The sequence below is a fragment of the Leptonotus elevatus genome, chromosome 11, assembly GCF_054856555.1.
Source record: "Leptonotus elevatus isolate MCC_2025b chromosome 11, RoL_Lele_1.0, whole genome shotgun sequence".
Taxonomy (NCBI): domain Eukaryota; kingdom Metazoa; phylum Chordata; class Actinopteri; order Syngnathiformes; family Syngnathidae; genus Leptonotus; species Leptonotus elevatus.
In genome coordinates, this window is record NC_141249.1 from 15,721,669 (window position 1) to 15,749,203 (window position 27,535).

The 27,535-nt window shown below is 40.6% G+C and overlaps 1 protein-coding gene across 3 annotated transcripts in view; it reads right to left on the reverse strand.

Moving 5' to 3' along the window:
- sbno2b (strawberry notch homolog 2b) overlaps nucleotides 1-27,535 on the reverse strand; it is a 48,830-nt gene that overhangs the window by 15,146 nt on the left and 6,149 nt on the right. Inside the window, exons 2-12 of one of the 3 annotated variants that reach the window (XM_086088868.1) lie at nucleotides 22,478-22,703; nucleotides 22,307-22,395; nucleotides 19,151-19,280; nucleotides 4,950-5,132; nucleotides 4,652-4,738; nucleotides 3,472-3,577; nucleotides 3,231-3,391; nucleotides 3,013-3,146; nucleotides 1,397-1,487; nucleotides 1,151-1,294; nucleotides 895-1,012 (exon numbers count right to left, since the gene is read on the reverse strand). In XM_086088868.1, coding sequence (XP_085944994.1) covers nucleotides 895-1,012; nucleotides 1,151-1,294; nucleotides 1,397-1,487; nucleotides 3,013-3,146; nucleotides 3,231-3,391; nucleotides 3,472-3,577; nucleotides 4,652-4,738; nucleotides 4,950-5,132; nucleotides 19,151-19,280; nucleotides 22,307-22,395; nucleotides 22,478-22,585 — 1,351 coding nt within the window. In that variant the 5' untranslated portion in view covers nucleotides 22,586-22,703. Of the gene's footprint in view, nucleotides 1-894; nucleotides 1,013-1,150; nucleotides 1,295-1,396; nucleotides 1,488-3,012; nucleotides 3,147-3,230; nucleotides 3,392-3,471; nucleotides 3,578-4,651; nucleotides 4,739-4,949; nucleotides 5,133-13,389; nucleotides 13,721-19,150; nucleotides 19,281-22,306; nucleotides 22,396-22,477; nucleotides 22,704-27,535 lie in introns of those variants that run through there. The other 2 variants (XM_086088869.1, XM_086088870.1) reach the window with 2 other exon arrangements.

Sequence of the window (27,535 nt, forward strand, 5' to 3'; positions counted from 1 at the left end):
TGCAACACACAGGTGAAAAAAAATCAACATCTTTCTGTTTCTGTTTCATTATGTATCATTATGTCACTTGTCTTCAAAAACTATTACTTTGTACTGTTAATTAGATATATTATACAGTGGCTATTTATTTTTACACTGAACTGAAAGTTAGGAATGTTAAATTGTTACTTAAAATCAGTTATTAGTTATTAAACATTGCACGATTCTGCTAGTTTTAACCTGCAACAAATGAATTCACTTAACATTATTTCCGGTTAGGTGCCGCCTTTCACTCATTAGGGTCTAATACACACAACCTCTCTGTACTTACTGAATGTGTCACATCCTAAATGTTCTTTTTGCTTTATCCTTGCTTATTCTATAATATTGAAGTGGCTCAAACTATCATACATTTTTTTCTACAGGTACATACAGAATGAAATTAATTTATAAATATGGTAACGTATTGAAAAAAAACAACATACTTTACGTGTACTGTATTTCTATGGCTTAGCGGCACAAAGCTCGCGGCTTTGTCTCCCTCACTTGAAAACCAGGAAATGGATGTCTCACAAATGTGAAAGCTTCTGTGCATTGGAATTGGCAGCGATTTATGACGTCGCCACATTGCGTAACCTGGGCATGTGGCTGGCTTTAGCAGTCACTCAATTCCAAACTTGAAAGAGGATATGTGATTGACTGGCCTGAGGTTTACAGGCAGCGCAAGTGTGATAAGTCCACATAGTTTACTGATATCATTTTATACGATAATGATAAATCGCCTGGCCCTAATGTTAACACACTTAACAATATTTCTCATGGCAAAATCTGACAACTCGGAAGTCAACCACAGTCACGGAACAGTTTGTGGTCCACTTTGGAGGGTTCCAATGTATTGCCTTTCATCTTATGTACCTGTGGCACTGGCATACACCACTCTGGCCCGTGGCAGCTTGTATTGCAGATCGAGCACCGCCTTGCCCATCTTTGTTGACGTGGCATTCTTGGCTTTGTGGCATTCATCAAAAATAATCTGTGAGGAGGAGAATGCAGGTCAAGGGCAAACAACACATGGAAGCACAGAGGGGTGTGTGTGTGGGTGGGGGGGGGGGGCGCAGCACACTGCAGTTGGAGGAGGAATGAGTGCGTCATCTGGAAAATGAAAGGATACAACTCCGTCAAAATCCGGCTTGCACCAGTCAAGGATCTGTTTAATCCGCGTGCGGTGCTGCCCTCCCGCCTGGCTCTCGCCAATCAGCGCAGAGTAGGTCGCAAAGAGGACTCCTTCTGAGGTAGCTGTGTCTCCATACTTAATCTGCAACACAGTCACACGGTCACCCACTGAAGCTTTGCTCCGTTCCATTTTCTGCATCAGCGCTGAGAAAGAACGGACTTCTTCACTAACACCTGCACTCACTTTGTTTAAGGCATGCACAGGAATAGTCGGTGCATCTATGTCTTTGAGATCTCGCTCTGCATCAAATTTCAGGTCATTGGATATGCTGAACCTGCGGGCAGGAACAGTAGGATCAGTCATTCTGCATATACAGCTGGACAGAACAAGTACGAGCACATGCAAATCAGGTGATGTTGCCCGTGTGCATGAATTTTAGGGCGGCTGGCCGAAGACTGGGGCTGAAAGAGTGGTGAGCTCACATCCTGTTGGGCTGCGCTACATGCGAAGGCTACAATTAAGATGGCATTATACTGAGTCACGACTCATCTTTGAGATTTCACTACAAGCACTGCATCAAAGAATCCTCAAAAATTAAAATTTGCATGGCAATTTGAGACATTCCTCAAGTGGAGGCTGTCCCTTAATATAATGATTTGACCCCAATAGTCACTTTAGACAAATAAACACCTCTTCCCAAAAAGATGCCATCTATGTATAGCAGAGAATTGACTCCCAATAAAATTATTATTTGTTTGCCACCAATAATGTATCATTGTTTATGCCAGTGAAGTACAGTGACAGGCAGAATAACTAAATGCTCTTCCACTAGATGGCAGGAGGTTGATAATTAACCCACTTAATGTGACGTTTTTTTTGTCTGATGGCGTGCTGGGCGATTATCTTTATGTACTGCGGTCAATAAAGATTGGGAAAAGTAGTGTATTAGTCACGCACTGAAATTTAAAAAGTAGTAAAATTACTGGAGAAATTTGCCAATATAGTCATAATTACAGTATAATTTACCAGATTCAAGCCAAAACGCTACAAGAAAAAAAATCATATGAACGAACAGAAGTCAGAATGTTCCAAGAGAAAAGTGAGAAATCCTGTTATGAGAAAAAAAAATATCTACTGTAATTACAAGAACAAAGTTGCAATATTACTACAAAAAGTGACTGCGCTATGACAATTAATTGAAATTTCTTTAAATGTTGCGAAGGAACAAGGCATTAAATTACATGGTAAAACTAGACAAAAAGTCACAAAGTAACAGGAAAAAGTGATTAAGTAATAGCAAGTCAAACTGTAATTCCACTCCTGGAAACTGACTTTATTCCTAATAGTTCTTATTTTATTTTAAATTCTAGCTTCACGTGACAATAGTGTCAAATGTACTAATATTCTGAAACTGTATTTGTATAAATGAAGGCAGATGAAGGCCTCCCCCACCATTTGAAAGCAAACACCCTCTATAGCCACTATTTGCGTAAAGCTTACCTCATCAATAATCTATGCTAATGCAGTAGTTATGTCATTGCAGTAACTATTTGTCTGAAAACAATGTATAGGTCATGAATATACAGTAAACTAATCAAATGGAAAACCAGTATTTGATGTACACCTACTCTTACGTCGCCACACAAAAGTAGTTTCATAAATGCTGTTCACAGTTCCTAATTATAGCATCCTATCCTGCATCCAATTCTGTGGCAAAAAAGGCTTAGTTTCTCATGTTGCCCCATGAGGAAAATGAATAGCTCACTCTGTGTTATACGCAAAGAGCCTGCCAATCTGCAGTCATTAATTCTAGGTAGTCCATCATTGTTAATAAACCTCATCAGGGTGTGCTTACTCACCATAGTGATTTTTTCCTTCCCTTAAGGTAGTTTTCCAGGATGATTCCCGCAACAGTACGTCCCTTTCCCACACCTGCCCCATCTCCAATCAGGAAGCCTGCTCGCTGGTTGTTCTGCAGGATGACCTCGTGTTGCTGGCCATACAAAAAGAGAGAGATCATTGCTTAAAGTGAAAGGGAGTGACTTCTGGTAGATGTCTCTGGCGTGTGACTGTGTACCTGACAGGCGTATATGATGGCTTCTAGCTGCAGGGCGGACAACAGGCCGTTGTTAATGGTAGACTCAGCTATGGACAGAGTGTATGTGATGTCCGGAGGAGGGACACTGGACAGCGTGTTGGTCTCCACCACTATGTCGGGATGGGAAATTCCGATAGTGGCTGAAGAGGAGAAAGGAAGAAATGCCGTTTGTCTGAACGGAGTGTACGGCTACATTTTGCTGTCGAGTTTAGTGACCTACATTTGGAAGGTCTGTACTCAGCATACGTGTCGACATGGCCCAGTTCCTCTGAATCCTCTTCCTCTGCTTCCTCCTCCTCCTCTGGGGGTGACTGGGTTCTCTGAGTCTGGCAACACCAAAGACAACATTCAACAGAAGCCAAAAGCGGCACTATATGCTGTTGCTTTTTGCCTAGGTGAAGTTAGAAAAATAAAATGTTAGTAGCCAGCCAGACAGGTTAACACGCCACAATTAAGAGATTCGCAGAGAAAACGTAGGACAACACAGCAATGGGAGTTAAACCAGCTAAAAGCAGGAAGTAGAAAAACATGGCGTTTTTTTAAACCAGCTCGGCGCTGATTGGTTAGTGTGTCCTGTCCACGAGTAGCATACCGCTTCTGATAGGTGAGCGTGTGGGGAGAAGAGTGCTATAAAAACCCGCAGCTTTCATGATCACAAAATTGTGTTTGTTATATGTTATATCAATTTGATCCCGAAATGATACTACAAAGTCAACATTACGAGAGAAAAGTAAGGTAGCGAGCATAAATGTGATGAGAAAAACTGTTATTAAATTATAGGAATGAGCGGTTACATTACAAAAAAATATAATATTATAAGAATGAAGTGCTAAGAGAATAGAGCTGCAAAATTAGAAAAAAAAGTCAAAGTTGAGAGGAAAAAGTCATGACAAAAAGAGAGAGAATAAAACTAATGTTGAGGGAAAAAACATAAAGCTATGAGATTAAAGACAGGATTTGTAAAGAAAAAAGGCAGAACAGAAATTATTTTAAACATTACATGAATAAAATTGTAATGCCTTGATTTTTTCCCCCTTGTAAATCTGTATTTCAACCAATTTTTCTGAAAATATAACGGCTTTATTATTCATCAACTTTATTCTCAGTATTGTTTTCCTTTCTAATGTGGCCTCAATACTGCTTTGTAGTTGTGGGTGTCTCAGTGCAGTTGCAAATGCTATGCAATCCTTACATCATCTGCGATAATAAAAAATGACAAAATAAAATAACAATGGATGAGAATCTGTTGGACTCTTACAAGAAGACTAAAATCAGCTGATAGTGATGTTCAACTGTCAATTTTATGCTCAAGTGTGCACATTTGAGAGCAACCACTCACAGAGGTGCACACAGATAAAGAGAGGGTTAGTATAAATTCTACATCAGATTGTTGTGACTACCTGAAATCCTCCTAAAGGTGGTGTGCTGATTATAGCGGTTATATCATCCAAACTGGCCAAGCCCTGAAACTTGCTGGAGCCTTTTAGCTGTCAACAAAAACATTCAATCAAGAAACAGAAACTCAAATGGATGGGAAAAACAGACAAAAAATATGAAGGGGTGATTATTATGGCGTTCACTCAGGAAAATGCAATTTGTTGTGTGCCTCACAGGTGAGTGGCAACTAGGAAGGGGCGAGTTTGGGCTGATACCGGCCTTATTATTATAATACATTTGTGCGTGCGTGTATCTACTGACCTCCAGCTGGCTCTGTGCTGGTGTGGTGGCGGCCGTGGTACTCGTGCTGACATCCCACAGCGTGGGAACCGTGTCCAGGTGGTCGGTGCTGATGAAGGACTGCGCGTCGGCATACTCGGACAATGAGTCGGCCGGAGAGGAGAACAGGGAATTGGTGGAGAGGTCATCGATGCAGGACAGATCCTGTGGGTGGAGAAGAGGAGTTTTGAGTTCTGCCTTATACTTCAGGAATGGGCAAGGATATATATACAGTATATACAGTATATGTATATATATACACACACACACACACACACACATATTATATATATATATATATATATATATATGCTGAAAAAATATCAATGCGGTCATTGATTAATCGACTTGGACTCAGCTTTCATCACAATATAGTTGACTAAAAAAAATCTTTAGTCCCACAACCTCGACATTTACTTCTAAAAATCGGAGCGCTTGTGCCATTTTAGCCATAGCTGCCTTCCCTTAACAGCCCCAAGTCATTAGCATGAATGCACTCTAACTAGCCTCCCACAGGCACCGCCTCCAGCCCCTGGGGGCTTATAAAAATGGATGTGGCCAGATAGGAATTAAGTAATGGGGGACGGGGAATATGGAAATCAGCAGAGGACAATAAGCTGACAAGAGAAAATACAGTGGAACCTTAAAATGAACACTTCAAAACTTAAATAATTTGGAGTAAAAAAACATTTTAGTAGACTAGTACATTGGCATTATAATTAGACATACAGATGACATAGACAAATTACTGATCAGATGCTAACAGAAGTACACATTATGTAAAAAACGGTATCATGTTTCTGTGAGAGATCACTCTTCAACACATTCAAGGTAACGTTAATATATTAAGGCTACAAGAGTTAGTGTGTCTACAATTGGTGGAATAAATACTTGCTGCTGAGGCAGATTACAAATTTACTAGCATGGCTAACATCAGCTCTGACTTAACTCCAAAAAGGGGCTAATAGCTAGTCATTATCTGCGAAATAAGTACTTCTATTGTTGCACTACATTTTGATATAATTTATAAAAATTCTAGTGTTTCTTTTGGTAATGCACCACATGTTAAAAATGTTTAAAAAGAAAATAAATTGTGTTCAATGGATAAAAGATATTACTTACCTAAACATTTCATAGGCGGCCTAATACATATTTTATGTAATGTGATACTGCTATATTTTTTGTTTTATCATACGAGGATGTCTGTTATCTGCAGGAATATGTTCGTAATTGCCTTACCTGGATAAATAAAGCTTAAATAAAAAAATTAAACAATTTGATACCATTTGATACCAGACCATGTCTAATTCCGTGTGTCAGTATCGTGCTACAAACTGTTTACTGTTGCCTCAGTGACTTCAAAGGATGAGCACTTTTGGTTTAATTTATTTAGTTTGATCCAAGCAGTTGTATGACAATTAAGACTGTTAAAATGTTAATTAAAACATTGCCTGTATAGTTAATCAAGCCTCTTTGTAGTTCCGCCGTAGAACTCTGCAAAATGACAATAACGTGTATGAAAGCAGCTACTTAATAGGTTATGCTTGCAGTAAAGCAGTGTCCTACATTTCACTACGACATAGTTAAGATCACGAGGGCGATCTCCCCAGTCCACGAAGCCTTAGGGTATCATCTAGACTCCTTTTAAATAATATGCTAGACTAATTATCACCGCGCATTACTCAACAGTTCCCCGGAACATGTCTGACGGGTGAGAGAGGACAAGACGCTGGGGCTATCCATGCAAACATGACTGCATGGTGTGGGAATGGGGCCTGGCAAGGGTGGTAAACACACAAACACATGGGTGTTATTTTTCTGCTCTGATGTTACAGAAGAGACTTGCGGACCGTCGCGTGGGAGCGCCGCCATCGTCGTTTGATTGGACTCTCTTTGTGTGAGGATAATTTCTTGGGGGCAAGATCAGGCATGAAAAACAGGCTCTCCTGAGTTGTGCTAGTCTCTGATTGGCTGCCTTAAGGGTGATAGACGGTGCATGTTCTTAATTTAAGGAAGGGTGGGGTAGAAGTGGGGGGTGGGTGGGGACACCGCCCCCAGGACACATAACTTTCAACTACCTCTTTCATCAGCTGTGAGTCGTCACTATCCCATTTCACCCCTGAGCTGGTCTGGCTGCGACAGATGTGTAAACAAAGCCACAAAAAATGGACACTGGAATGGATCATTTTGCAGAGGCACCATGGTGGAAACACACAGATAAGCATCATACCGTCATTTTTAATCGAGAAAAACTGTGGCGAGAAAGCTTTTGTTTACCTCAGGCGCATTTACTAGAAGAGGGGGTCTTTTGTCAAAGTCATGGGCTGATAAATGGTGGCGCACAAGATATATTTTGGCATTTCCTCCTACTCTAAATCCTTCAGTTTTAAAGTCAAACAATTTGTAGTTTAAGCCCATTTGGGATAAACGTGCCTTAAAGGTCAAACAAAGCAGTCGTAGAATCCAAACAGCATGACTCCAAAATAATGTAAGAAGTTGTCTGGCCGTATGTACAATAAATGCCACGTTCATGTAGGATAGGGACTTAGCCCTGCTGCAAATAGTGTGGTTATATTATTATTCTTTAAATATACATTTATGGCAATTAGGAAAGTGGAAGGTATGATTTCAAATAGGGATGCACGATAATGCTATTTTCAACCGATACTGATAAACCAGTCATTTAGAAAATGCTGATGTCAATAACCAATAATTAAGTCAATTAACTTGAATACAAAATTAACTTGAATACAAAATTAACTTGAATACAAAATTAACTTTCAAATCCTACTATAAGTCAAACATGTACAAATACATTGAAATAGGGATAGACCGATAATCGGTCCGGCAGATATTCAGCACCGATATTCAGCATCTGCCTCTTTTTTTGCTTTGATGGCCGACATAATAAAAACTGCCTGCAGATAACCTAATAGCCGTTTTTTAGCGGCTATTTGGGAGTTATCCCAGGGTTAGTATGTGGGTGAACAGTTAGCCCACGAGCTAACAGTTAGCTCGCTAATTAGCAGCTATTTGGGAGTAAGCGTGCGAGTGAATGGTTAGCCCGCGAGCTAACGGTTAGCTCGCGGGCTAACCTAGTAGCCATTTTTTAGCGGCTATTTGGGAGTTATCCCGGGGTTAGCGTGTGGGTGAATGGTTAGCCCGCGAGCTAACAGTTAGCCAGCGAATTAGTGGCTATTTGGGAGTTGGCATTATAGTTTGGTTTACTGGTATGACGTCAAATTGGTCGATAATTGCCGATAATTATCGGCCACCGATATTATCGTGCGTCCCTAATTTAAAATACTAACAAATACAATTAAACGCATCACCACTGTAGTTAATATTTTATGTGGGCAACACTTTCACAGTTCACTTTACATTGTCCTATGGGATTTTAAAATAAAATTTTCATCCTTAATTAAAACTAAAAAGGTCTAATGTGGGTTTGAGCAAGCATACTGTTCCAGCAGAATGTGAGAAAAGTGTGCTGGGCTCGTGCTAAGCGGGACACCTCCGAGCTCAGCACCATGCTAATCGAGTTGTCAAGCAGAGCGGAACAGAGGCTGCAGTGTTACTTGTCCAGCGGCAGACGTGTACCCGAGGCTGGTTCATCTACTATTCGTAAGACTGGGCCCTGCCGCACAGAGATAAGGCTTGAATTCCAACCGCTCTGATGCTAATCTAGATCCTTCTGCAGCACACAGCCAACGCATCCATGCAACCGCTAATCCTGCCTCACTCTCACTTTAAAATCCTAATTTATTTTGTATTTTTTGTAATGCCACGCATCATGCATGTTTCTGCAAGTGTGTCTTTCCAAAATATCTTCCAGAAGGGCATGTGAAGGCTCATGCTTTTCGTGTCATTTCTCCACCCATGTGCTGCTCAACAAAAGTAGCCTTTCACATGTTCCACTTTTGCCCTGGTTTCCCAACGCAGTCACACGCCGTCTTTTCCCCTTCAGCGCTTGGGCAATCTTTTGATCAAAAGAACGTAATGTGACAAGCAAGTTGCTGTATCGCACGCTGAGGCTGTAAATTACAGCACTTGTGTGCCGTGGGATGAATGATAGGCGGCGCATATCATTAGCAACCAATCTGTCCCACACAGTGGATACCAGCGGAATTAGTTCATGGAAAAATAAATAAGGCAAACGTAACACACTTGGCTAATGCGACATGAAAATGCAATAATGTGTGACTGTCATGAAGCTTTGCAGCTGTTCTCCATATAAAAACAGCAAAGTCACTGCTTATCACATGAGCCTTATGACAAGTTGCAACACGTCCATATAAGGAAGTCTGCATATAAACATATAAGCGAACCTTTTTCCATATTTTTGCCTTTCACGCAGATCCCAGCAAAGGTGGAATATCTCACACAATGATCAGTATATACACGTTACAATGTCTACACAACAGTGCGAAAGACATGAGAGTCAGGTGTTAAAACTTCCCACTGCTGTCCCGCAATTTACATTTACACAGGTGCTGACCAGCTCTGTAGCTTGTATACTAGTGTTGTCACGATACCAACATTTTTACTTCGATATATATACCTGCATAAATTACCTCGATACCGGTACTGAAACATCACCTCGACCAAACTCTGAAACATCAGTAAAAGCAGCAAAATTAAAACTGACAAAAGAACTTCAAAATATTTTTATTTATTATTAATTAAAAATATTGGGATGTATACATGTTAATTTATGTATATATTTATGTTTATACTGTATGTGCTTTCACATTGCATGCCATATTCTTGAAGTACTGTATTCGACTGCATTTGATGTCATCCGTTTTAAATATTGGCAATACAGTGGCACTCCAATGACTCAATGTAACATTGCTTGTGTGTGCGTGAATGTCTCTGCTCTTCTTCATTCCGCTCCCGATTAGTCGAATGCGTAATCAATATTACAAACTGGGAACAAAATAATTCACATGCCACTTATTTTTAAGGGGAGTGTCAAAAATGCATCACAACCGGTCGTCTGAGCTTTTTCTATGCATAACTGTGATCTCCTACTGTGTTCCTGTGCTGTAAAAATGTGATTGGTTGTTCCTGAACACAGCCACGTCAATTATAAGTGTCCACACTTTTACAACCACATTATTTCAGTCGTTTATTTTAACGTCCTCTCTCTTAGTAAAGACTTGACATTTGAAAAAGGGTATGTAGACTTTTCTTTCAGATCCCCTGTATACAGAACAGCTACCTACGACAAAAAACAAAGACGATAAAATCATACTCAAGCTATCATTAAGCCCCTTTAAAATTGTTTGCAAAATTATTATTCCGCTTGTGGCTATACATAGACATCCAACGGTCAATTCAGCAACGGTCTGCATTTGGAGGTAGTATCAGAGTCGGAAAAGTGCAGGGATGACGCCTGTGTGTAAGGGAATGCCAAGTGTGAAATTTAACACCTGACACTCACTTCTTCTGTACGGTTGTGTTGAAAACAATTTGTCACTGTCCAACAAGCATGTGAGATGTCGCTGTTTGAAGACAAATACACAGTTGTGTACATATTCCGCCTTAGCTGGGTTCTGTACAAAAACATTAATATGGGGATAAATACCGAATCTTTATGGCGATTTTGAAGGATTACTCTGAAAAAAAAGGAGGCTACATTCAATAGAATAACCGCAAGACTTGAGTGACATAAGGTGAACAAAGAAGCAGACAGTAAGGATCTAATTATAACAAAATCGAGTCAGACAAGAAGAAGAAGATTCGAGTGGAAGATGGGAAGACGGGGAATCAAAGGAGGGAAGAGGGCGGGATTGTTATGTACTTAGAGATTGAAAAGGTGCACCATTTGTTGAGGGATCCCAAGTAAATGAGGTTTGCTTTCCTGCCAGCAAGATTTAAGATACTTCTGCTATGATGAAAATGCAAGTCGGCAAGAACTCTGGCATTTTGTTCACTAGCCACATTGCGGTGAATTTCAAAGCACATACAAGACCGGCCATGCTCAGGGCTTCCCCCGCCTATGCACTGCACGCTCGGTTGCTTTTCCAAAGCAGAGAAGTCAAACAAGTGACGTCACCATTCCAAAGACTTCCCATTTTCTCATTCCTACATCTCACATTTGTGCCTTATTGTTGATCTTAGATTTGGCTTCCTTCCAGCCGAGACACTCGGCAGGAAGGGGAGTAAATACTTGAGCTGTCAGTGAGAACGATGTCGCTGTTGTTTGCAGTGTAAGCAGTGGTCCTGCATGTCAATATCTAAACGGTGTGTGAGTGAAGCAGACAAACTGAGGGTTATGACATCACCCTTGCGCTCAGCTGAGTGAAACAAGCCATATTCCGTGCTCAGCTGTTGACCTTGTCCAAGCAGTCAACACAACTTGACCGACAGCGTCCATGTGTAAGTTCACGGGGTACCTCCGGGGGCCACTAACTGAACAGGCGTCTTTTATCAGCTTATGGTCTAACCAAGAAGCTAAAATGTGAAAATCTGTTGTATTAAGTCTTTTGCTCCTAAAATCGCTGAATTAAAGCTGCTATGTGGACATCTTTACAATAGCCTTTTTAATTGACCATTTATGACTGAAAAATCTTCTAATTAGTAGATTAAAACTTTAGAGGTCCACAATGGGTACTCCTGCAAGCCTCTGGCCAATAGTTTTCAGACTGGATTTGTGTTCCAATTTGCCGCACTCTGTCTGCAGATCTGACATCATGTGCGCGTTGTGTATGTGAAGAAGGGGTATGTGCAGTTTCATTTTTTGTCAACAGGCTCCTTAGCAAAGGACAAAGGGATGACAATATGAACAGGATGCCATCTGTGCCTTTCAGTTGTGGCTATGGGAAAGCTATGAATGCCATGACCATTAGCTGGCAATCACGCCTTATGCCTCAATTGTTTTTTTTTCACTTTCAACCATGTGTGGAAAAGCCATCACAGGAGTCCAGACATAAGCTCTTGCAAAACATAAGGAAATAAATAACAGTGCCAACACAAAGCACATGTGTATAAACGCGTCATTTGGGTTCACATGATAGGCAGCTGGAATTGCTCATTTAGCAATGGAACAGTCAATAACAAGACAACATTAAGTGTCTGTTTTATTCTTGGTAACCTCACACATTTTACATGTATTGAATGAAGCGCATCAATCATTTTAAATGATAAACAATAATTAGAAACACTTTGTGAAGCCATGACCGCGCAATAAATTTATCAGATCACAAAAAAAATATGCAAATTGTAATCGTTAACACACCCTGCCCATGGCATTTGCCACACGCGAACAACTCATTACTTGTTTATTCACTTCCAGTAAGCTGCACTCAGAGGTCATGGTTGACGTTTAACTAGGAAACAAGGAAATTGACAGTCCTGCTATGTTTTCAGCTTTCAGGACTTCCTGCTATTTTCCCTCCTAACAAACTCGCATGAAGTATGTAATACTGCAGAAATTACTCAAGGCCAAAGTCCGGATAATTAATGATGCGAGGACAAATATGCTGACAGTGCAAACGCGAACAGAACACACACAAGTGAGTGCTACATAGAATGACATGATATCGGGTTCTCGCTTTTCCTGGAATAGAATGCGTGAGACAGGCAGTCATTTGTCATGAGTAGAGCGCTGGGCTACGTGTGGGGTAAAGTCTTGAGTCAATGGTCAACCCAAAATGCTATACAAAAACAGACTAGACTGACATAATATCAGGTTGTTATTTTTACTGGAATTGAATACATGAGAAGAATTTGGCTGAGGATGACAGCGGAGCACTGAATAAAGCGTGGAGTCCGTTCAAAAATTGCACGACTGTCTTTCCTTCTTTTTTGTTTTTTCTGTGTTCAAAAGCAGATACCACACACAGTCCCACTTATGGATGTGCCATTAATAAGCGATCAAGTCCAGCTAAAGACACAAACGTGTAGGCTGATCATAGCTGTGACGAGACCATTTTCATCATTACAAAGAGCCATAATAAGGTATAAAGTGATTATCTATTTGGAAGACCTGCCATGCTTTCATTTTATAGTCATATACATACATTAATGATTGACAACAAATATGACAATAAAAAAGACATTTTGCCAAGGAATGGTCTGCCTGCCTGATAATGATCAATAAAACATCCATTCATTGATTTTCTACAAAGTTGATCCTGTTCAGGGTCGCAGCTTGCTTGTAACTTATTGCAACTGACTTTGGGCAAAAGGTGAGACAGACAGCCATTTACACGCTGACTGAGTAGGAAATAAACCAATGCGACCTATACAGAGATCAGTCGTATACACCACTACAACATGAATGACTTTCACCAATAAAGCATTTTACAGCGTTTTACTCAGGCAAGCTGATAAACCCATTTTGGTTCCTGGCCCACAATTTGGTCAACTCCACAAAAGACTATTTCAAGGCAAAACAAGTAAATAGTACAAATACCTTGGGAAGTGGCCGTCCCAGCTGTGAATACAATTTAGTCCAGAACTGTATGAGCGACATGGGTCCAAACTCTGCTTGAAGGGGAGGGGGGGGGATAGGCACACACACTCAGACACACTCTTGCTTCACCTTGGAGCCCTGAGTACAGCAGCCTGATCCATGGGTTTCTAATCACCTTACAGCCAGTGGGACCCTCGCAGCCCTTTCACGGCTCCTCTCTGGTTGAACACAACACATCTGCCTACGCTGGAGGTGACACTCTGGTCAATGAGCACCACCCAGGTCTAAAACAAGGCCGCTAGGGTATTGGCGCTGAGTGATAAGTCATAGTGGTTGTGCACTAATAGTTCCTCAAAGAGGTGGCCTGAGAGAGAGTGAGTGAGCAGCGGAGGGGAGGGGAGAGGGAGGGAGGAGAGGAGGAGGAGCTTTCAGGAAATGATGCTTTTGTTGGTAAGTGACTACAGTTACCGGCAGTCAGACCCATTTTACTGTACATGGTGTAACTCAACCGCATTTGTAGTGTAAACAGAATTGCGCTCTGAACCCGGCCACTCCTCGCAAGCCGCTGTGTATTGCTATATTTAATTGCCTTTCTTCTTCTTCTTCTTTTTTTTTTAAACGATTATTAGATTTAGAAAACCAATGCGCTGTCCGGTTGTTGCTCTAAATTCATACTCTTGCCATTTTTCCCGTTAAAGCTCACTAGTGAGACCTCTACCTTCAACAATAGATACAGTGGAACATCTAAAGCCAGCAACTTTTTATCAAACTAAAGTGTGATAACCATAGAATCAAAATTTAACCTTTAGGCAGAAAAGTATTTGGCTTCTCACTAAAATGTGGTTAATGCAGTTATTTAGATACAAAGTGTATTTTACCAAGGAGATGATAACATAAATACATCCATTATACAATTCAGAACACAACAACAACATTGACTTAAGCAATATTTTTAAAGTGCCTGTTGCCGTCAAAGAGTGAGGAGTTTTATTTCGTAATTTATCAGAAGTAGAAGAATTTTTATTGTCATTGCACCCCCTCTGTTCAATCTTGTATGACAATTGAGTGTGTTAAAATGTTCCCCAATACAACAATGCTTGCCTGCAGTTATTCACATTTGTGTATTTGTTCTCACTGGAAAAACAGGTTTGAAATGTAACTTGTTGACTGCTAGTCTTTTTCAAAGCAGTTTCTAATGTTAAGAGCATTTTGACTGACCGTTCAGGACCCACAAATTATTGTTTTCTGTAACAATATAAGCACCAAACCTACCAATCGCCATTCACCCCATCTTTTCTCACAATATTGACACACACTTTTACTACCTACTGCGACACCTACTGTTTATACCACACGTCTACTGTACATACTTCAAGTTTTGTCCAATTTTGAATGTTTGGCAATTCTCTCCCTCACAATCAACGTGGCAAGCCAAAATTGACCACCAATCTTATCTTCTACTCAAAAATTGTGCTGTTCTCAAATCCTGCAATATATAGGTAATCAGGAGTGAATGCTTCAATGCAGTAATAAAATAGTCCTAAGCTACCAAGGCAAACTATTACATCAAGGGTACTAGATACACAACAAGGATGCAGATGCACCAGGTTGAACTGTTCTGTTTATTTTGCACTGGAGGCGAAAATATCAACTGGTTTTTGAAACAAACTGAATAACCTAAACAAATAAAAGACACTTTGCCCCATGCAGGTTGAGCATGTCGTAAATATGTATATCCTGATGTCCAGAATTCAAGGCTGTCATAGCAAGGAAACAAACAAACACAAAACAATCATCTGTTGGCACAATAATTGCACAACAAGCAGATCAAACAGGTTCGCCGTGAAACCAGAACATTAGGATATTCAAACAAATAACGTAATTTGCTGAGACAAGTGGGGTCCATTTGCACCCCCAGCTTCCAGGAATCCATATCACGTCAGGATAATATACTGTAATGTCCATCTTTGTGAGACTGAAATGGAGAAAAGGCTCTCATAGACAGAGTGGCGCCTGTCCATGGTGTCATCGTATAAGTGGGAATCCTTTGCCGAGTGTGTGTGTGTGCGTGCGTGTGTGTACGTGTGCCTGTAGTAAGCAAAGTGGCACCAGGAGAGGCTCGACTCAGTGAATCATGAACACTCAAACCTTTAGCTTAGCAGTGTAAAGGAAGGAAAGGACTAGACCTCATCAGTGCTGCAGTAGAACCTCCAAACATCCTAATAACCATACAACTATAGCAAGATATCAACCACTGTATTATAAAACCAAAATAAAGTAATCAATTGTCGTGCTGAAAATATAACGGGGCAGTTATATTGTACCGCACTTTATGACAAACAACCGATGGGTTTCCTTTATATATATATATATATATATATATATATATATATATATATATATATATATATATATATATATATATATATATATATATATATATATATATATATATATATATATATATATATATATATATATATATATATATATATATATAATCAACAGTCTTATTTCTTAAATTCACTTTGCACATAGCAGCAAACCATTTTATTGTCTAGAAACATTTTCAGTAGGGCAATTCCAAACAAATATAAATTAAAACCTAACCTTCTTTTCTTGTACCAAACCCTTAAGGCATTAAATTGACTTTGTGCAACTTTACTTGAGCAACTAGCATTTTAGCATGCAACATAATAATACAGCAGGTTCAGGGCAGTCTGTTTATGATATTAAACTAGCTAACTAGGAATAAGACAAATATTCTTTATACTCTTTACAAGTTTTAAAAGTGTGAAAGGCGCTAAAATGAAGACGGAAATATGGGAATGTTGAAAATCATTCTCAAAGTGAACTGAATGAGTTGAACATTTTGAATGTAGAATGGGAACAAATTGTTTAATGTATCATTGGAAAGGAATGGATAATTTTGTGGTATAAAAAAAAGTAGAATCATGTGGAATGAGGAATACACAAACACACACATTGATCAAGTCGTCTTTGACTTGAGGCACATTTTTACCAAGAAAACTCACCCACTTGTGTTTGCCTCCACTGTATTTAAATGCCAGAAGTCAACTTCATTCCTCTTAATTGCTTCTAAACAAAAGACTGAAGAAATTCCACAAACATGCTCCTAGACAGCTGTGATCAAATCCCTTCTTTGCTCATTCATCATATTACAGTCTGTTTCCTTAATGCCACTAAACAAAAACAGACTTCAGTGGACAGTGAGGAGAGCGGAAAAGATCAATAGACACCCACACCCTCTCATTCTTGACGACTTGGTAAGAATCAAGACATGGGCAGGGAAAATCTCTTGTGGCTCAACAATCCCTGGCCACATAGTCTAGAAGAGTCAATCAGGTTTGTTTCAAGTGTTCAGGAAATGTAAACATACTATTATATGAATAAGGGCCACTTGAAAACACAGTACATGCAAACGAACACTGAATAAAATCCAATTTGTGTGTCAGCCCTGCGCCAACATCATCATGACCCTGAACAGGACAACAACTACAATCCGTGCGTATTAAAATACAGCCCAGAAACTAAATGAAAGCAATTTCCTGATTGGCCAAACCCCGTGATGTTCATTTTGCCTGCACCCCTCTCATTGGAGGCCCGGGGAGTACCCAAAACCAGAACAGTCAGGTGACAAACCACTAATTGGAGGACTTGTGATGTACTTTGTGTCGGCGTGGCTCCCATGAGAGGGAGAGTCTAAAACCAGGAAGTCCAGGTGAGAAAAATATTGTCCCTCTTCATTGTCTTCTTACACACGGACACATAAAACACACAGCGAAGAATGACTCTGCTTGCAAAGGGTTTGCATTTTTGTGCGAAAAATAAATAAATAAAAGGGGAACAACAGAGATCCAGCACATGTTCACAAGGACATGCACATATTTTAAAACACTTATCAATTCCACAGAACATCACGCTTATCCTGACACACATAAAACGGAAAATGGAAGTAAAACTTGGAGGTGTGTTTTGTGTGGGTGTGAGTCTATCAACAGCTGTAAACTTGATGAACTGGGAAAAATCGTAGAAGGGCCCCAATGTGGCAGAATTCTGCGTTCCAAACAGAATTTCCTCCTAAAATAAATCTTCTAAGTGAGCATCTAAAGGAAAGTGTAATGATAGCCACAGAACAGGAAATAGAACTGGGTGTAGAAAAATGTCTGGCTGCTCTCCAAAAATGGTAGCGTAACAATTAATTTAATGTCAAGTGTTTTAACAAGCAGATGCTAACAGAAATAAGCGTCTTAACCGATCAATAACATTTGATAATTTCAACAGCTACTATGATAATTTCAACAGCTACTACTACTACTAATAATAATAATGTAACAGGTTAATTAAAATGTTGTCTGTACAACACAGGTTTTCTGATGGTGGCATGGAATTAATTAGTTCAATTTACAATTCTGTCAACCTCCGCATGTTTGCTATTATTAAAAAATGTACCCATTTGCATTTCTATGGAACTTATTGTTGCAATTTGCTGAAAAAACTCACGTGTTTAGGATTTTTCTTGTCCGTGTCCGTGTGTAAGAAGACTGTGTGAAGGACAATATTTTTCTAACCTGGACTTCCTGGTTTTAGACTCTCCCTCTCATGGGAACCACGCTGACACAAAGTACATCACAAGTCCTCCAATTAGTGGTTTGTCACCTGACTGTTCTGGTTTTGGGTACCTCCTGGGCCTCTAATGGGTTTTTTGTGCCTTACCACCACAATCCCACAAGATAGATAGAAAAATGCTAATTGGTCAGCTGTTCGTAGCAATAATTGTGCTCCATTATGGAGGTTCTGTATATACAGTATAGTATTTTTCTATGTGCTTTATTTCACAAAATCCACTCTAATTTTTACATTACGTGAATGCAAATTATGTGTCACGTCACGTGTCATGAGCAAGGGCTGCGTATCGATCATAGCTTGTCACGCTGACTGCTGCCGCTGTCCATAAATGAGATATTAGGCAGTGGCAGAGGCTGATGTTTATCAGTAGACGTGAAATAAGACGTCAAACATGATGGAGTGTCCCGCTTTCAGCAAATTATTTTTAAAGCGGGGGTGGTGAATCTTTTTCCCATATGTGCCCGTTCTGTTTATTTATGAAGTCCTTCCTCTGAGGGTCATGATGCGGCGATTGGACAAATTAATATAAATCATCGGCATCAGTGGTATGTTTTGGGGCTTTTCAGATAAAGTCTTCAGTTAAATTGAGCACATATTTTCCATTTTTAATTGATTGTAACTTCCAAATAGTACATCATCAAACCATGCTATTATTTTGCCTTGTAATAACAGCACTTGTTAATCTTATTCATCTTACAAACTGGTCCGGTGTAGTGCTAATTGTTCAAAACACTGGCAGACACACAAAAATGCAACGGAATTATAGATTAGTGTTCATCCTCTGCCAGAATGCCGGGTTAGTAAGGACACTCCCAAAGCACTTGAGACGTCCCAGTTTAAAACAGTTCATAGACACAACTCTGAGCTTGAATTCTAGTTGAGTTTTACGTGTAGAAGAATGTCAAATTACAGTGTCCCTGTGTAGACATGTGCGAACATGCGCTGCGGTTGTCTAGACAACACAAGGCTTTAATCAGTCGGCTCTATGGTACATTAGACAAGGTGAATGAATGCACACACATACACACAGGAGGAAGAAGGGATGAAAGGCTAAGATCCCTCCCTCTGATAAGTGAGGGAGAAATGTTTTAACTCCTCGCCATTCACCAACCTGGGAGAAATCGCCGTTTCTGGGGAGGTTGAGGCAGGAGAAATCCATATCTGAGAACGCAGAGTACATGTCAAGGCGCACATCCGGTGTAGTGGCGGTGGTAGCGGTGCTGCTGTTCAAGTGGTATTGCCTGGAGAGAAAGGGAAAGGTCATGCTTCATTTTTCAAGAAAAAAAAAAGTTGTCAAGTTGCATCTCTGGGCTGCATCATACTGTAAAGGCCTGGGAAAATGTAGAAAGGAACCTTGAACACTCCAAAACTTAAGTCATTTTTTTTAGATTCATTTTCATTAACATCCTCCGGATGTTTTGTTATTGCAGAACCTGATGCCCGACGGATGTTTTAGGTTTTCCTTCATGGTAGCATTTCAGTATCGTTATAAAGATATTTTGTTTGTTTTTTGTGGATTAAAACATTTTCATTTGAAAATGTAAACAACGAACGATATACAGATTCTCTGCAAACAACTTCCTGTTCCCTTTCTGTTATGTGTGAGAGGCATCTTTTAAGCACTTTTGCTCATTTGAGTTTTTGATGAACTTATTGTTATACTAGCATGACTAAAATGTTTTTAAAAATTTGAGAACAAATAGTTCCCATTTTCATTACATAACCATTAAAGTGCACCGGCCACCATCCGAAGGTAATTCCACTTCATTGCGTGAGTGTGGCCCATTATATTGTCACGAGCCACTGTGCTTTGAAAAAGGTGAATTGCACACACCCAACTACTAAAAACCAAACCTTTGTTCAGCTGGAACCGTTGTAGCTCACAGCCACTTTGCTTGTCCACCAATCACATGACAGTGCTCAGAGCTCAGTAGCACTGTGCTCTGCCAAAGCTATTTGCAGGATTTGTCTCGGTGTCCTCAAGCACGGGTCATAGATCATGGGATGGTTTAACACACAGGAACAGTGGAAGATAAATACAAATAAATTGTCAAATACTGTGCATGGCACTGGTGGAAAAAGTCAGGGCTGACCAAAAATGTTGGGTTGAAAAGCAGCATTTGTTGATGATGAACAAGCATCCCACAAATGTCCTTACATGCTTTTACTTCCAAGCAATTGATACAATCGAACAAATGAAAACATTTTCCCAAATTGGAAATCCCCCTCCAGTCCCTTGAAGCCATTACATGACATATGATATGACAAGTCATATTGGCCAAGTGAATGGGAAGTTAGCGTAACATAAGGCAAAGCAGCTGATTGACAACACATCTTTTCACCAATTCGCACAGTCAAATAGAGACTTGTGCCCAAATTACTTTGAAGGACATTCATGATTTCCGTGTGGCTTACAATCTCCACTGGGTTTTTCGTGGCGCGCACTGCGAGATAGGCTGCAGGGATGATGGCATTTAGCACTGGTTGCTCAGCTTCCAAACAAGAGGTAACTTATTGCTTTTTTACCAGTGCAGTGGGAAAAGGACTTCAAACATTTCACTTCATCCTCACAAACTTCACCACGCACACAAAATGGTCAGACATGTTTAACCGGTTTGGTTGCTTTTAAGCGAGTTCATCCAGTGACTGGTCTGCTGTAGCTTCTCACCATGTCTAGACGGAAGTAAAATAAATGCATGCTCAGAGTTCTTTCAATTTTGATAGTATTTCCCTTATGGGGCTTTCAGACAGCACCACGACCCGGTGCCTTTTCCCCCTTGTTTGGAAGCTGCAACTCGGTCATATGGATTTACCAATTAGAAAACAAAAAGTCCTGGTTTTACTTATTGAGGAGGAGGAGACGACGAGTTTGAAAATTATTAAATTATTCAATGTAGACCTTGGAGGTACTATTGTACAAAGAACACACTAAAACTTCAGTATCCCCCACCTCCACCAAAAAATAAATAAAAATCCTGCCCAAAGGCCAAAGCTTGCTAAATATTATTTCTCACGATAAGACAACGTACCTGGCATGAAACGGTTTTACTTTACTGGATGTCTACAGTAACATTGTCGCCTGATATTATGTAACAGTGAGGAGTGTCTTCCTTCCAGCCAGCACAATTATGAAATGTGAAACCCGCATGCTATCAATAGATTGCAATTATCCATTCGGCATACCTTGATTCACTTCCATCAGAGGCTGTTACAAAACTGTGTTTTGTTAACAAACTTCTTAAAAATGGAGTACACAACGTTAGTGTTTGGAATCAATGAGGAATAAAAAACTTTTAAAAAAAGATTAATCTATCTATCTATTCTTTTAGCAAGCTATCTTTTATTTCTGCAATTTGTTTTAAACTGATTAAAATGTACTTTTAATCAAGTAAAGCACACAGAGTAACCTTGTCTATGAAATGCATTATACAAATAATGCTGCCTTGCCTTACAGTATACGGTTTAATTTCAAGTCACCTGTATTGACAAGACACATCCACATGAGCAGCAGAGTTGTGATGTGCATGGAGAGGGCGCAACGTACACAGGCTCGCTTGTGCATGCACATACACCCTTTGACAGTCACCTCTAATTCAGTCATGAGGTCATAAAGTCGAAAGACATTGTCGGATTAAAGACTCTCAAGCAAAAACTCGACGCCTCATCTGGCCTTCTGCACATTAGCGCACAGTTGTAAGGTGCACGTTTGTTTTAGGCAATTACAGCAGGCAAATAAATAAATAAATACATAAAATAAATACTTATATTTTTGTGTTGTTGTTTTAGTTGTCAGTTTCAAATGAAGACAAACAAGATTAGCATTCAAAGAAAGACAATTTGTCATTTTGTGCAAGCAACCCCAATTAGCGGCCCGCAGCCTGGCAATTTTTTTAGGAAGGGAATGCAGTCCCATTTTTAATGTAAAACACATATTGAAGGTTTTTCAGCAGTTTTTGAAGAATTGTGGGGGTGTAAAAAACAAACAAAACCTATTTATTTTCTTGGCAATGCATTTAAAAGGGCGTTAATTAATTACACATGCGTGCATTTTTGCTATTAGCAGGCCAGCCGTATTCCCCACCAATATCAGAAAGTACATTTAACATTCACTTGCCACACATCGCAAATCAGGTAAAACTGCCGAGCAACAAAATGACCAAGGCGATCATTTAAAAAATAGACAACGTTCAGAAAAATAGCAGCGTGCCAAAATGGCCAAAATCCATAAAAACAGTCTGCCATTGTTTGTTGTAACAAAACAACTTACTGGTTTCCAGATTGCATAGGGCAGTGCACACCGTATCCACCCTGCTGAGAGAAGGACCTCCAGGAGCCAGAGGAGGCAAAGAGGGAACTCTTAAAAAACAAAAAACAAACACAGGTTTATGTGCAGAAACAACAGCAGATGAAGAGGTGCATATAAGGTGCTTTGGTGTACCTCCATGTTTGAGGAGGCTACAGAGAACAAGCTGGTGTCCAGCTGAGGGCCTTCTGGATGCAGGTAGTTCTCCCCGTCCATGGCCGGCGCTGAGGGCAGGGTGGGCATCAGACTGGAGTTGCACACATGACCACGAGATGACTTTTGCTATGGGAACAAACTGGCAACCCTGCGGCTGGCTGCGTCCCAGATTGTACCTCTAGCACGGGAAAATACTCTCCATGACCTGTAAAAAGACAAAATGGAGTTCCTCATATTTTCACCCGGTTTAGAGCAAAATGAGCTGTTTGTGAAAAGAAACATTTAGAGCAGTGACAGTGACTGACGTTCTTTTTCCTCTCAATTGTCACACCTCAAACTATAAATCAACAAAACTGAGATTTTTTTTTGATGTAAAAATAGTATTTTTAGAAATATAACTAAGAAATGCGCTGTCAGCTACGCATGACCGTGGTGAACGTCATTGGCATTTAACAACTAAAAATTCACTTCAAATTATTTTGGGCATAAGTGTCTCAAGTCAGAGCAGACTTCTGGAGGATGTTGAAACCGCCTGAGGCACAGTGGACTCCTTTTGATGCTCCTCAGCAAAAACATCCCACAAATCTCAACCTGTTTGACAGTTGAATCAATCCAATCTTGCCGTACTCCGCATATCGTTTTGCGACCCTCCCTTGCCAGAGTCGCCACCCTAATCAAGTGTGTAACCTCAACCCCTTCCCCCATCTTGCTACCTTACTTCACTCTTGCAACAGTGTGCCCCGCTCTGCCCGGACATACGCCAGGGTGTTCACTGGGGACAAAGCTTGGGTAATAAACCCTAATAGAGTTCACGAGGGTCGAAATAAGAGGGCCTTTGTTTGTCTTGGTGTGTGTGTGTGAGAGAGACCCAAAATGTTCACCGTGCACACAGGGAGGCCATTTTGCTTTCAGGCTGATGCTGCTTTACATAGGCCGAATATGGAAACAAGGTAACATAACTTGAGCAAGATTCACTTTTTGTCACGTCTTACATTTAGTATAGGAATTCATGGTATGTATTCCACTGGGCTTTTTGTTTTGTTTTGGATATCCTCATGCGCTCCTTATACAATAATGTAGATGCAAGCATAGCATATAAATAAACTGTTGCTTAAATTCCAGTGGGAAAGCTGTCAAATGACATCAAACCTTACCCTTCAATCATTCAAAAGTAGGGATGGACAAGTAAGTATAGCAGGTATCGATAGTGGGCCGATACCAGCCTAATTTCATTGTATTTGGTACTTGTGACAAATAAGTGAATTGCATCCATGTATCATATGCACTAGGGATGTTCAATACCACCTCTCTTCACACCGATACCAGTACGAGTACTCAACTCAACGGTAGTCAAAAATACCAATACCACTAGTACTTAAGATAGATAAACCCCCCCCCAAAAAAATAAAAAATTATAATAATAATGACAGATAATTTTAAAGAAAGACCTACATATATCCCAAATTGATTTTTGTTCTTACAACTGCATGAAATTAATGGCAATCTTCTATTATAATTTCTTGTTCCTGATCGTACAACGGCCACAAGAGTGCAGCCGATACTAATATGCTTGCTGTTGCAAGTATCACTATAATGTGGTAACATCCCAATATCAAGGTGGTATCATCCCAATATAAAATCCATTGTAGTATTGTACAGAGCTGGAATACTGAAAATTGTGTCAGTCCAAATATGAATGCTACCTGACTGTATGAAAATATTAAATTATTGCACGTCTTTGGATACACATATTACAAGCCATTATCGCGATGATATTTTTGCAATATATTTTGCAGCCCTAATTAGACCTACCGTGAGCTTGCTCACCTCCTTTGCAAAATTAATGGTGGTAATTACACCGCCTCATTCATTCATCCTTAGTGCAAACAGCACTGCCATAGCCAGTAAAGGCTGGCCTTTTTCCGCCTTAATGGGTGGAAAAATGTAGGAATTAGGTAAATTTAGGATGCAAGATCCCGATTTCTCTAGGGAGTGTGTACAAGGCATTTAAATGCTGGGTCTTCTGTTTCAGCTTGAGTTGCTTGGACCTTAGTGTAAACGAAGCTAGTGATGTGGCAGTAAAATCCATGCCGTGGCTTTCTCAACCCCAGTCCAGCCACGGATAATTAATACTGATCATTTTAAGACTGATCCCAGATACTCTCGTCCCATAAACCTCCAACAGCTCCTAACCTCTGCACACACACACACACGGACACATCGGAAGTGGGAGGTGGTGAGGAGTGTTATCAGTAGGAGGATGGGCGCTGGAGCTAGGGCGGATAGACCAACAGAAAATGAAACAATAACTAAAACAAGGAAACAAAGAGCTCATTCACCCAAAAAATGGCAAGTACATTCATTTTAGAAACTGCATGGTTGTTTTAAACGGAACCACAAAAACCAGCTACACATGTTATCTTTTCGATCTGTTTATTACCACAGTTCTGTATAATCCCTCCAGAGTCTCCCTAGCTCTCTCTCTCTCTCTCTCTCTCTGGGTGGCCCGAATACAAAGCTGCCTTTGGGGAGATGAGGCTAATAACGCTACCTGTAAAAAAAATATTCTACACTGTAATACAAAGCATACACATCACTGAGATGAATCACAGCTTTTGGTTTCTGCGTGTATGACAGACAGAAGTCACTTATGCCACTTCAAAACACACAAGACGCATGCTGTTGGCTTCATAGCATCCAGCGTGTGCTTGGTGAGCATGTGATTGTTCGCTGGTGGTCCGGGTGAGCATCAATGGCTGCCAGGGCACATGGAGATCATCCAAGGAAGTGTGACTTCCTTAAGATGCTAAATCACGCTTAGCACTCACGAGGAACCTGTGTGTGTGTGTGTGTGTGTGTGTGTGTGTGTGTGTGTGCGTGTGTGATAATCAGTCTGTCATTACTGTCCATTAACTGATAGCACAGCTAACATTAAAGCCACACAAAATTATCCCTGTAGGGCCATGTCATTTCCTGAGAATTTAAGAACCAGAATTCTTCAATGTTCAAAGCCGCAAACGATTTCCCAAATGTCATCGCTTCCCCCCTGGTCCTTACTTCACACACACTCAGTTGAGTTACATGAAAATTGACCCTCTGGTTGTTGTGTAATCTGGAGAGACAGAGAAAGCGCTGATGACAAGATGACCCCCTTTCGCAGGGGTAAAAATAAAAGTGCAGGCTGTCTTGCCCAAAAAGATTCACAATGTCTAAAAAGACAAGCATGGAACCTCCAAGTAATTGTCACAAATCACAATCAATAATTGGGGACGAAGTAATGGCGGAAGTGTGGTTAAAATAAAATGACGGTTTGGTCCGGACTGAAAATATGACGGAAAATTTTGTAAATTACCTCTGGTAATTATGACTTCACTATTGCTTTTGATTTCAGTACAGCGTGTCCCGACTTACGTACAAATCTGGGTAACATTGCTGCCGTAAGAATGGAGCGCCATCTTAATGGTACTTGGTATTTCATTTATACAGCACTTTTCCACCCTCAAAGCGCTTTACATTCGACTACTCATTCCCCTACTGATGACACAGCATCAGGAGCAACCGGGGCTTCAGTATCTTGCTCAAGGATACTTCAACATGGTCATAATGGCATACGATCGAACCTACAATCTCTGGGTTGCGAGACGACCACTCTACCACTGAGCCATGTCACCCAAAAACAGAGGACTGTACTTCCTCCAAGGCTCTGTTGGCTTCCATCACTTTCCTGCATCTTTCTTCACTGACAAAAACTATTTACCGCTAAACACAACGGCCATTCATCAGTAAACTGCGTGTCCGTCAACATCGGTGGTAATCAGGTTAGAATTTCTCAAGAGCCCCAGCCGTCTTCCGACGCGGCAGCAAGAGGGCTGTTAGCTGGTTATGATGGGCCTACCCTGCACCCGCTGGATTCATTAGCTGATGTGATGAAATATTCATAAAAGGAACGAGTTACTTCCCAGGAAAACACTGGGCTCCGTCGTGCAAAAACAGTCTACATTATTCATCGGCACAAAAGGCATCTATTTGCCTCGCAGCAAACACGCACGTGCCATTAAGCAAAACTGCCATCGGCCGGAGAGCAGGTACGATCAAAAACTCATCTGTTCGGGGTTTCGTAGTGATTGGCCACAGATGAGCATATCACACAGTGTGCAATGAATAATTAAGCACGGCCATCTCTTGAGCTGCTACAACTTATGCCGATTAGATTGTCGTCAATTACACCAAGTGGCTCTTCTGCCAGGGTGATGAATACCACGGTGCCCACAAACACACGGGAAGGAGTGAGTTACTGCAGTGATTCAGTCCCTTAAGAGGGCTCTTAATTCACCTCTTGTGGTAAATAAAACTGCGGGGCAGGTGAACCAAGATGGCCGTGGAGTGTCGGGTCAATAGACACACAGAAGGTGAGATAGGCAAATAACTGTTCGCAGTAGATCAATCAATGGCGTGTTTTTTACTTCTACTACTGCCGGTCCACAACATATAGATGAAAGCCTCTGGATCAAAAGGGAGAGACATCCAATTAGCAGCCACTTTGCTCCGTTTTTGTTCCGCCCAGAAGGTAAACACAGGCCAGCCTCACTGTGTTTTATCAGGCTGCTTGGGAGTCAGAGGCACAAACAGAAATCACGCCCTGTGCATTTAATACTTTAAAACGTACTTAATAAATTGGCTGTAAAGTTAATAGAAGGCTTTACAAGCCACAGATTATGTCTTATTTCATTATTGCCTATTGGAAATCGGGAGGCCCCGGACTGGATTGTGTCCAACCTCGGAGGTTCCAATGAGTGCGCTGTAAAATGCACATGCTTGAAGCCAGTTATCTTTGTGTGGTGTAATGTAAACAGTGTTAAAATGTAGGCATGTTGGGTGTTAACGTGGGTCCTGAGTGAGCACAATTACAGGTATGCAGAGACTGTCTGGCCTACATTTTCCCACTTGAGTGAAAGAAACTAGAGTCAGCGTTCATTCATTCACTAGTAGAGACATACTAACATGACTACATAGAGCATATTATGGAAATTTCGCTTG